This window comes from Perna viridis, chromosome 8, assembly GCF_037379345.1.
Source record: "Perna viridis isolate PV_CMFRI_1.1 ecotype Kerala chromosome 8, ASM3737934v1, whole genome shotgun sequence".
Taxonomy (NCBI): domain Eukaryota; kingdom Metazoa; phylum Mollusca; class Bivalvia; order Mytilida; family Mytilidae; genus Perna; species Perna viridis.
The window spans coordinates 25,805,431-25,818,085 of NC_142452.1; the positions used below are offsets into that span (position 1 = coordinate 25,805,431).

General features: G+C 31.0%; 1 protein-coding gene across 12 annotated transcripts in view; it reads right to left on the bottom strand.

The window, feature by feature from the left end:
• The window catches only part of LOC148609988 (uncharacterized), a 48,137-nt gene extending 36,060 nt beyond the window's left edge, over positions 1 to 12,077 (bottom strand). Inside the window, exons 1-3 of one of the 12 annotated variants that reach the window (XM_088541729.1) lie at positions 11,928 to 12,077; positions 2,641 to 2,716; positions 23 to 154 (exon numbers count right to left, since the gene is read on the bottom strand). In XM_088541729.1, the coding sequence (XP_088397855.1) occupies positions 23 to 27 (5 nt within the window). In that variant the 5' untranslated portion in view covers positions 28 to 154; positions 2,641 to 2,716; positions 11,928 to 12,077. Of the gene's footprint in view, positions 1 to 22; positions 155 to 2,640; positions 2,717 to 2,832; positions 3,025 to 3,075; positions 3,098 to 4,367; positions 4,479 to 11,927 lie in introns of those variants that run through there. The other 11 variants (XM_088541740.1, XM_088541728.1, XM_088541730.1 and 8 more) reach the window with 11 other exon arrangements.
• Positions 12,078 to 12,655: the final 578 nt, after the last annotated feature.

A 12,655-nucleotide genomic window follows, 5' to 3' on the forward strand; every position in this document is an offset into this window, starting at 1 on the left:
ATATGTCTTAGATAATATCTACCCCATATGTTGTAATGATTACTCAATTTGTTATAACTTTTTGTTCTTTCAGTGTTGCTGATGTATTTAGGTTCTGGGTAATTGATGTACATTCCTTTGTCAACATTTTCTTTCAAATGACACACAGTTAGATCTAAACGAAATTTATACTGGTCAAAACTAAAGCATTTTTGTCTTGAAAAAATATCTATCACATGAATAAAAACTTTTCTCGTAAACATTATTTTAGCTGGGACATACTCTTCCATACGGTTGTATATAGTGTATGGTATCTGGAACATTTTTAAAACTTTTTCATAATGTATGACGATCCGAGAGGGAGGTTCATGGTTTATTGCAACTAGATGTGGGGTGACGGTTTGGATTCTTGTTACAGAAAAGTTCTGCAATGATGTCCAGACTGTCCTTTAACTTTTTCCTCAGGTTCAACTTTATCACTGAACTGTTCACTCCACAAAAATAGTCCTTATGAACATTCTGAACCCTTTGAAATACAATGTATTTAAATTGCTTTCTTTGCAGATTTAACTTCATGCCACACAACATATCTGTTGGTTGTAAAATTACTGACCAGCTATTTTTCCGCAACAAGTTGGCATTCAAATGGGCATTAATTATTTTCATCTCCTAGCTGACTTATTTTTGTATAAGTACGAGACTGAGTTTCTGAAAAATCTCGTAATGAATAAACAAAAAGATGCGAAATACAATTTAATTTCACATACAAACATATTGATGATGTGTTGTCCATTGACTACCTTTTGTTTTTTGGGAAATTATTACTTTCAATATATCCACCAGAGCTTGAGACAACAGAAACAGCTTGTTCAGCGTCTTATTTGAACCTACATCTCGTATTCGACAACAGTAGTTTTCTAAGTACCAAGATTTATTATTAAAGATACGACTTAAGTTTTAAATTTTAAATTTTCCTTACTCTGCAGCAATATACCTTCATTTCCTGCCTTTGGTGTTTATATTTCACATTTAATTCTCTAGATATAGCCGATTTACCGATCATGACATTAAAGCATGCGAATGCTATTTAATCACAACCGGTATATTCACGCTGCAATGCAAGAGGAAGGTTTGGCGGGCTGTAAAACATGAATTTAACTCATTATTTTGTTTGAATTGCCTGTACCAAGTCAGTACCATTGTGGAACAAGCTACTCCGGTGATATAATATGTATATTTCAGATTTATTTTTACTTTACTTGATTATTTATCGGTAATTTTGTTGTTACCCTTATACACCAATTTATTTATTGACATATTTCGGTCTTGTGCATGTACCTTTATGGAAACACCTCTAAATGCCTTATTGCCAAAAACTGTACCAAGTAGCGCATATCGCTGTGCAACATTATCTTGAAATGTAGTGATATGTTGACAGTTCATAACTTTGTTGTGGATTTTTGCACATGCAACAAATGATGTGCATTTTGCATTTTTTTCTCCACTCATGCATTTTGTCAGTTATAATATTCATACCATAGTTCCTCATAAGAAGCAATCTCATCTCTTACAACATTGTCATTGGACAATGTACATTCATTTTCTGCATTGGTGTATGCTCTAAAACATTTAAATCTATTTTCCGTTGTTATGCACTCAAGTCCTGCTGTGTAGACAAATCTTGTCTAATGCTTTTGCAAACGTTCACTGCTTAGAATGCATGGCAGATTCGGTGATTAACTTAGAACTCCTCATTAGACAAATATTCTAAAGATGACCATACATATGAGTGGCATTTGTCCTTTAAATATGAAAGTCTGAGAGATACTATATATATATATGTCCCTTCGTTGTTTTATCCAAACCCTTCAACTTGCCTTTTCAGATACGTGTACATGTATGGGATTAAAACATAATAATAAGTTTCTAATAAAATTACATTCTGGTCTACATCCCTCTTTTTCATTTAACAGTAAGATGAAGGGAATGGATATCTTAGTTCGGAAGTGTCACTGTCAATATGTTCTTTATCAAAGATCTAGCAATTTTTCTATAATAAAACCATTGTTCACTATTTTATTCAAATTCAAATTATTTGATAATTAATTTGTAATTTATCTTAAATTCGATTTTTAACAGTAAAATCGCTTGGGATCTTAAATTTGATACTTTGAAGACGTTTTTGGGGAGAATTTGATACTTCATGAGTAGCCATGATCGTAAAATAGACTTAATCAAACTGATTACTTATTACTATTAATATCATGTTTCAACACAATCATGTATAAATATTGTTTGATATCGGGAATATGTATAGATATTTGGCACCATTGATTTGTTTGTTTCCATTGGCATTTTATTGCTCATTTTCTTATGAGGTATTATCTTTATTCATATAACTACAACTCTCTGTGGAATGGTCACTCTTTCCGAGCATTATATCATGGATTCAAACAACATGCATCAGGCATGTCTCACGTAAAAAGTAATACACTGGATGCAGTGATATCTATAGTCGATAAAGTGATCTTGGCTGATACTCTAAACATTTTCGATCTTTGTCTATTCGACAAAAAAGGTCGGTCTTCAGGTGATCATTTAGCTTTACATTAACATTTGATCTTACTAAAACCTATCAGACAGAGAAAAACTGTAACGTACCACAAACCTCGAGATGAGAACACAGGTAATTTCATGCGAGATATATCTACATCAGATTCCTTCTGCTATTTTGTTGCTGAAAGTAAATATATCAGAAATAAATTGCGTACCAGGTCAGTTCAAGAACGCAATTGTTTGCTCATTGATTACAAAAAGGAGGTTAAGGCACTGAATCATTAAAAGACTACCGACCTGCTTTGAAATTGTCTTTCACTTCAGAGATTTTAGACAAGGGCGTAAAACACTAGTGACATCATAAGTTACTTCTCGGTTGGACTACGGGAGTTTTCTTCTGAACAACCTGCAACGTGGGCAGAATACAGCGGCTTGCCTTATCACTTAAACACGCCGACATGAACACATACCACCTGTACTCGTCTGACTTCACAAGCTGTTCGTAATGTATACATGCTTGTACATAATATTAATCTGTACCTTCAAATCATTTCATGGCACTTCTCCATCATACATTGTACATTGAAAAACTAATATAATAGTAATCATCCAGAACTTAACGATCACAAGTCAATACCCAGTTAAACGTTAGTTTAAACATACCATGTTATCACCCCTAAGATTGTGTTACAAAATACACGGTCGACGAACGTACGATAACAAATGCTTTTGAAGTACGTTCGAAAGATATATGAACAATTAGAAATAGTGTGTCGTGCAGCATTCACTAAACTGACACACAAAACAGTTTGATGTAAACAGGTAGATAAATTTTCTGACAGTCAAGCGACTACAATTCTTGAAAAAAAAGGAGTCTATTTGTAAACATGACTATCGTTCAATCTGTATATTGGTAATTTACAAAGTTGAAAAAAACAAATTGTAAAATATTTTATGAATGTTATTATGCAATCTCTATCTATCATTTAGATCTATCATTTGATTCATTCAGTCACTTCATATAGGGTCTAACAAAACCCCATTCTACTATCTGTTAAGATGACTTTGGAAAAAGGCGTTCAATATCATGAAAAATGAAATCCGATTTCCTGCCCCAAAATGCAGTGACTGAATGGGACAATAAATATGTCCTATTTTAATTTTGTTGGTTATATTCATAGATATTTAACTCAATTTAATGTAATTCTATAAATAGTTGTTATCCTAGTACGTCAATGCGGGAAATTAAATGTCTAGAACATAAATTATACAAAGCAAGCTACATATAATTCAGCAAGTCTGTCAACTTCTCATTATTGAACAAGCCATTTCTTAACATTTTATTACAAAACGAGGCATCATATTTTTTATGAGCAACATTAATTTGTGTACGATGCTGAGCAGAATCGGTTGTTCGCAGTATCTGGCAAAAATGTTTTTGAAAACGATGTGAAATAAAAAAAAAGTTGAAGATTCAGGGTGGGATAAAGTCAACAATGTGAATGCAATCTTTGCGATTTTTAAATTCAGATTCAAAATGTTCGTTTCCGTTTAGATAAATCAAATCTCAGGTTTGTGTAAAACATAATTTTAAAAACACATAATTTAGTTCTCTTGTATAAGCAGTAACGGGGATCAAATCAAGACAATTTGAAAGAAGAACACCCATGTAATATCCCGATTCAAAAAATGATTTTATGAATTCTGATGCAAAAAGGAAACTAGGTTAACTCATATTCTGAAAGACACTTTAATGAAAATACAACTTGATAAGATGTATAAGATTTTATATACGTTTTATCACATTAAATATAATGGTATTATTAGCTTACCAAAAAGAGTGTGTATTACCGCTGTAATCATTTATCTAATGCATATTTGAATGATAACGCGAAACGTCTGATAGCTTTTAACACAGGGTAAAGGTCATGGGTATGCATTCAATAAGATTTAAATATACCTATTTATAGCATGTCATACTTGTTTGTGGTAGACATAATACCGCATGCAGAGGTTATGATTACGTGACGACATACCAAAATCTATTATCTGCTAATTTATCTTTGTTACTCATTCAAATATCTAAAGTCCATTTTGTTGAACGACGCCTTGTCAACCAGGTACACCTCGGTGTAACTATTGATATGTAATTGAATCTCCAATTGTGCGGTATAAATTCCCTTACTTAATGTAGTTAACGCATTTAATTTAAAAACACGGTTTACAAATTCTTCTTTAGAAAGTCTTTAAAGGTATGAATGCATGATAAACGTTTTTATTTGTCACCAAAATATTACACGCAGTTATACAATTACTTTATAGGAGAGGAAAATACTAAAAAGTCTTTTAAGTTTTTGTTCATCATGAGGAGACAATATTCATATTGTAATAATAATTATGAATTTAAATATTACAACTTCCACAGTGTTGTCTCGTGTACCTTATTTTTACTTGACTCTTTCGGTTACGTAACATGCTGTAATTTAGAACATAGGTAAGATTACAAATTGAGTATATCTGATGGAATTTGTAATTTAAAAAGAAAATACAAAGTAGATAGATCGCACATTTATTCAATTGTAGGAATATCAAAATAATTATTAAAGAAATTCGATAAGTCAAAACTTAGAAATTTAAATTCGGGATCTGAATAAGGATTGGTATTTCTACAAGTTATCCCTAATTAGTTTTTCCTGGACTACTAGGGATGATTACAGGATGAGACATAATAAAATGTAAATATTCTAAAAAAATATACGTATATAGGCAGTGCAGACAATTATAGAATAAATTATAATAGCATTTGAAACTGAATATAAGAACAGCACACACAAACAATCAAATCACTTGATAAATGAACTACCACAACATTTCCAAAATGACAGTCCATGCTCCGAAAAGGTGAGCATAATCAGCTCCACCAGCGGCATCTGTCACATTGCAAGTGAAAAAGTCAGGTAAGCGTCAATTTATGTTGACCTTCAGTGTAGTAAGACGTGAAATCTTACTGTAGATATCTTCACTCATCTGATATAAAATTCACATCTATCGGTCAATCAAATAATTATAACGACCTCAGACCTTTGAAGTGGGGTTATAACATTTACTTATATTTCAAACACTATATTATAACACATATATCTTGAAAAGGTACTTGTATATTATTGACACATATTCTGTCATAATATTTATTATCTTAAAGCATCATATTATACTCTAGGCAATACTAATCATTGTAATAGAAATACATGAAATATAACTAGTGTTACAATAATTTAACCATATCATGTACTTTTTGACACACCACGTGCATTGCCTATAATACCAATTACTTTAGAAGTATCGAACATGAACCATTGTGTTTTTCACCATAGCAGAGGAGGATGTATTGCAATGTACATGTCAGTATAAACAGACCCCTAGACAGCGTTCTTGTGACAAACAACATACTATGCACATGGGTTAATGACAATAAGACGGTCCAAATAGAAAGTTCCCCATTCCCAACGAAAAAATCAAATTCCCCTCGAATCCTAATTTCATTATTTTGGTCTAAGAAGAAATAACCACAATTACATGATGCACACTCAATAACGTGCCTAGTAGGTTATTATCAAGTGTGCATCATGGGCATTGAGGTTATTTCAAACACACCATAAAAATAAAACATTCACTCTTTATAATTTAATTTTAGTATTAAAATTCAAAGAGTAAATCATCATAAAGGTTAATGAGTTAACATTACACAATTTGGTCTACGAGATAATAACGCTGAAAATAAATTATTATCAAATCGAATTTGTGTCTCATTTTAAATTTTTTGTTGTTGTTTTACTGTTATTTTTAATTAAAATATGTATATTTTCATATCTGCAAATACTTAAAAAAAAACTAATTTCTCCATATTCTCCATATTCTCTATTAATTATTTTCCCATCCACATTCCCAAGAGTCCCCATAGAAAATACCTTATGCAAAAAGACAACAAATAGAAAAAAAAACATTACAGTGATTTCTTGATGTTAAATTTTAGGATCAAAATTCAACGAATAAATCATTAAAAAATGGCCATGACGTCATAGTTATATTACAAAATTTGGTTTACGAGATTTTTTTTGTACAATCAGAAACCATGTTACTTCTGAAATTAAATTATCATTAAATTTCTTTTATCGATTTTCCAATTCCTCAACATTTACGAGGAACTGTCATTTTTTAACAAAAATATAGTTTCGTATCTATAAATACTCAAGGATTAAATTTCTCCCTATTTACGATATACAATTCACTCTTCCCAATGCCCAATTGACCCCAAAGATTATTTCCAATTCCCATTCGCAAAAATTCCGATGCCCACTGAATCTTAATTGCATGTTTTTTTAAACAAATATTTATATTATCAAACTTAACTAAATATTGTTTTAATTGTTCGACATTTAAACTGTACTTTTTAATTAAAGTATATAATTTTCATATCCATAAATACTTTCCACTCCATACCATTGCAAATCCCCTTCCCTCATACTCTATCCTCTTCATTATCCCCTTTTCTCATCTCCCCATCTCCCCTTTCAAAACATTTGAAAGCTTGTAACACAGGTAAAGGTCAAGGTTATATATTTAATAAGATTTAAATCTACACATTTATAGCATGTAATATTTGTTTGAAGTAGACATAACACCGCATGCAGAGGTTATGATTACGTGACGACATACCAAAATCTATTATCTGCTAATTTATCTTTGTTACTCATTCAAATATCTAAAGTCCATTTTGTTGAACGACGCCTTGTCAACCAGGTACACCTCGGTGTAACTATTGATATGCAATTGAATCTCCGATTGTGCGGTATAAATTCCCTTACTTAATGTAGTTAACGTATTTAATTTAAAAACATGGTTTTAAAACTCTTCTTTAAAAAGTCTTTAAAGGTATGAATGCATGATAAACGTTTTTATTTGTCACCATAATATTACACGCAGTTAAACAATTATTTTATAGGAGAGGAAAATACTAAAAAGTCTTTTAAGTTTTTTGTTTGATATGAGAAGACAATATTCATATTGTAATAATAATTATGAATTTAAATATTACAACTTCCATAGTGTTGTCTAGTGTATCTTATTTTTACTTGATTTTTTCAGTTAGGAAACATGATTTAATTTAGAACATAGGTAAGATTACAATAATAATAAGATATAATAAAATGTAAATATTCTAAAAAAATATACGTATATAAGCAGTGCAGACAATTATAGAATAAATTATAATAGCATTTGAAACTGAATATAAGAACAGCACACACAAACAATCAAATCACTTGATAAATGAACTACCACAGCATTCCCAAAATGACAGTCCATGCTCCGAAAAGGTGAGCATAATCAGCTCCACCAGCGGCATCTGTCACATTGCAAACGAAAAAGTCAGGTAAGCGTCAATTTATGTTGACCTTCAGTGTAGTAAGACATGAAATCTTACTGTAGATATCTTCACTCATCTGATATAAAATTCACATCTATCAGTCAATCAAATAATTATAACGACCTCAGACCTTTGAAGTGGGGTTATAACATTTACTTATATTTCAAACACTATATTATAACACATATATCTTGAAAAGGTACTTGTATATTATTGACACATATTCTGTCATAATATTTATTATCTTAAAGCATCATATTATACTCTAGGCAATACTAATCATTGTAATAGAAATACATGAAATATAACTAGTGATACAATAATTTAACCATATCATGTACTTTTTGACACACCACGTGCATTGCCTATAATACCAATTACTTAAGGAGTATCGAACATGAACCATTGTGTTTTTCACCATAGCAGAGGATGTATTGCAATGTACATGTCAGTGTAACCAGACCCCTAGACAGCATTCGTGTGACAAACAACATACTATGCACATGGGTTAATGACAATAAGACGGTCCAAATAGAGAGTTCCCCATTCCCACAGAAAAAATCAAATTCCACTCGAATCCTAATTTCATTACTTTGGTCTATCAAGAAATAACATCAATTACGTGATGCACACTCCATAACGTGCCTAGTACGTTATTTTCAAGCATGCATCATGGGCATTGAGGTTATTTCAAACAGACCAAAGAAAATAAAACACTCACTCTTTATATTTTAATTTTAGTTTTAAAATTCAAAGAGTAAATCATCAAAAAGGTTAATGAATTAACATTACACAATTTGGTCTACGAGATAATAACGCTGAAATTAAATTATTATCAAATCGCATTTATGCCTCATTTTTTCAATTCTTTTGTTGTTTTACTGTTATTTTTAATTAAAATATGTATATTTTCAATACTTAAAAAAACTAATTTCTCCATATTCTCCATATTCTCTATTAATTTTTCCATCCACATTCCCATGTGTCCCCATAGAAAATTCCTTATGCAAAAAGACAACAAATAAAAAAATATTATAATGATTTCTTGATGTTACATTTTAGGATCAAAGTTCAACAAATAAATCATTAAAAATGTCAATGACGTCATAGTCACATACAAAATTTGGTCTACGATATTTTTTTATACAATCAGAAACCATGTAACTTCTGAAATTAAATTATCATTAAATGTCTTTTATTGATTTTTCAGTTCCTCAACATTTTCGAGGAACTGTCATTTTTTAACAAATATATAGTTTCGTATCTATAAATACTCAAGGAATAAATTTCGCCATATTTACCATATACAATTCACTCTTCCCAATGCGCAATTGACCCCAAAGATAATTTCCAGCTCCCATTCACAAAAATTCCGATGCCCACTGAATCTTAATTGCATGTTTTTTTTTTTAAATAAATAGTTATATTATCAAACTTAACTAAATATTGTTTTAATTCTTCGACATTTAAACTGTACTTTTTAATTAAAGTATATAATTTTATATCTATAAATACTTTTCACTCCATACCATTGCAAATCCCCTTCCCTCATACACTATCCTCCTCATCATCCCCTTTTCTCATCTCCCCATATCCCCATTCCTCATCCCCTTTCCCTATCTCCAATGTACCATAGAATAGTTGTTTTTGATACAACTACAATATGTTATTAACATTTCATGTAACAGACAGGGAGTAGAGTAGAAGAAACAACTTCATATACAATTATTATTACTATTATTGAATTTATAATAGCCAATTCAAAGGGAAATCAAGAGACAAAAGCCCAAAGGTAATGACGAAAATCATTATTCGAGCGGTAAAAAGGAACATAATCCAAAGATATCGACTAAACAAGGAAAATATATACCAATCAGTTCTGACAATGTAGATTGGTACAACAGAACGGCGATCATAAAGATTTTGTATTTTGATAACTTTATAATTATTCATGTAGTTATAAATAGCAAGTTTCAGAAAAAGTCATAATTTGTTTTGTCAGCTCTGTCAAAACGTATGAGTTTCGATATGAAAACTCTATACACAGATGCAAAGTGAATGTTACCACAAAGGAAAGAAGTCGACGATATAGAACGAGATGTTTATCCTACTTTTGTCATGTTAAAAGCTTAAGACACGAGGCTGACTTCATCTCATTGTGTATATAGTATAATTCATCTATAAATATATACACATATTTGATAAAATGCGATGTAGAAAAATCTAGAAATCAAAGTTTATTAAGCGACGAAATATCATTTATATGGCGAAAGTCTCTCTTTCAAATAGCTTCGGCTATAACGCCAGGCTTCTGAGATTGAAGGAATAAGTCTGTAAGTAGTGGTGTACAATGTGTTACCAGTTGATTGCCGACTAATTGTTCAAACATCAATCACAATGTATATTCTTCGGTAAATTAAAAAGATGATTTGGAACAGTTTTTTTTAACAAAACATAGGAATATCTGCCAAGTATTTTATGTTTGCCTCTCGGTGTTTCTTTAAGTAAAAACGATGTATTTAATCCAGAATTTCAGTTGACTAACGGTAGGTCTTGATGCCATCATGTTCCAATAATAATCTATTATTGAGAGCATCCAGGAAATTATTCAATGTTTCATTATAAAAACTGAACTAATACTACTATATATACAAGATTGATGAGTGTCATAGTCAGAATGCAGACTCTCTTTGACAGCTTTAGATATAGAGGTTGATAGCGAAGGCATGTTGGTGCATTTTGCTGATCCTTCTTTATGATTTGTTTTTTTTCTAGAATGCATGGTAGCAGTATATGTCTTGTTACTGTTTTTATTTTCTTCAGACACCAATAATAAGCATGGATTTAATACGTTTTGCTTCCAAAACAATTGTGTTCTGGGATGTGCCTGATAGTCCAACACAATTGCCATGTATACGAGACAATATCTTATATTTTTAGCTTCATGTGGATCTTTGGAAATTTATCGTAGCAATTACAATCATCGATATACTAAGAAATCTCTTACGTTACGGGATTTAATACTAAACTGGTTTAAACCAATTCAACTTATATCAAGCTTTTCTTGTACTAGTTTTATGAATTGTAATTGCTTAATTCTCCATAGCATTCATTAAAATTTATAAATTATGGTTTCACATTAGCAAGTACGGTTTACGTTATTTGGTCCCCTTTTTACACGTGGAAATTCTTGCATTTATGATTACATTTAAAACTGTACCATACAATAAGACTGAAATAAAAACGCATATGCATCATATCAAGCGTACACTACTCGTTTTATACAACAAAACATACAAGTTTGTCAATATTTTTGCTTCGGTAAGGGTACAATTATGCCTCAAACAGTCTACATTCTATGTTGTTTTCACAGCTCTTTAATGTGCTATACAGTTGATTTTATTGGTTTTTTGGTAATACTTTGAACATATACTGTCATATATGCCCATTAAACTTGGCTGAGATTGGACAAATCTGTTCAAAAGGCTGGAAAACATAAAATTTTTGCAGTTTTGCACTCTCAAAAATGGCCACATGCGCGCTGACTCTCGTGCTTCATATTTTGTGTAAACTTTTTAGTTACAACTCCTGTAAAAATATCTTGAGTCAACAGATATGTGACCACTTCCGTTCCACATAAAACACATCCTAAAAATTGCAGAAATGTTGAAGGTTTCTGTAAAGGTTACATATATGAATACATGTACTGTTATTTTTGAAATACCGTCATGAATCTCGTCAAAAATATCTTATATTCAGTGTTTGCGCCTATTTTACTATACCACTACTACCTAGAAATCAGCTTCATCAAATTTTCCAAAAACGCCCAAATTATGAACTTTCTCATTTATCTATATTTCTTGTTTTCTTGATTGAAACTGAGATTGATAGATATACATTTGTAAGAATATTGAAACTGAAAAAAAAATATTAGCGTGCAAGATGAAATATGCAAAAGATATCTTACCATGTAATGTGCGTAGTGTTTGTTAAGCGAACAAGGTAACGCAGTCGTATTTCGTAAGTTCAAAGTAACACTAAGCGCACTCTAGTAGATATATGTCTGTATGATAAATCATTTAAATTCACTCGAAACAATACACAGGTAGGCATTTCTTGGTTAGATATATAATGCACTCTACTTATAACGTGTCTCCTTTTACAACTTCATCTTTCAATATGAATCAAAGGCATGAACTGAAAGCTACGTTTTGTGAGAAAGTCCGATTGCAACAAATAACATTTACTTAGTACATAGGTATTTTTAAAACAGAAATAGTTAGTAACCTATATAAATAAATGAAAAAGAATGTACAAAAACATTTTGGAGGGAATATTTTAGAAATTAATTGATACATCTTGGTGCATATTGGTCTCTATATATGATTGTTTCAGTATCAGATTAGTTGTCTCAAGGACATCTCTTTCTACATTTCCATGGTTTATATACATTCGATCAATAACAAGACCAAACTTATAAGTTCTCAAACCAAAAAATCAGGAGCTGCTAACCTTTCCATTGTCAAATCCCATCGAGGTAAAACATGACCAAATTATTGTTTTTGTTAGATTAACAATGTATACCCTTCTTACACATGTTATTTGTGTTTGGAATCGAACTAATTGATACCAACAAAAAGACCAAATTGGTCATGTTATCTTAAAGTTATGTATTAGGTTTTGCTTGCATTTTTG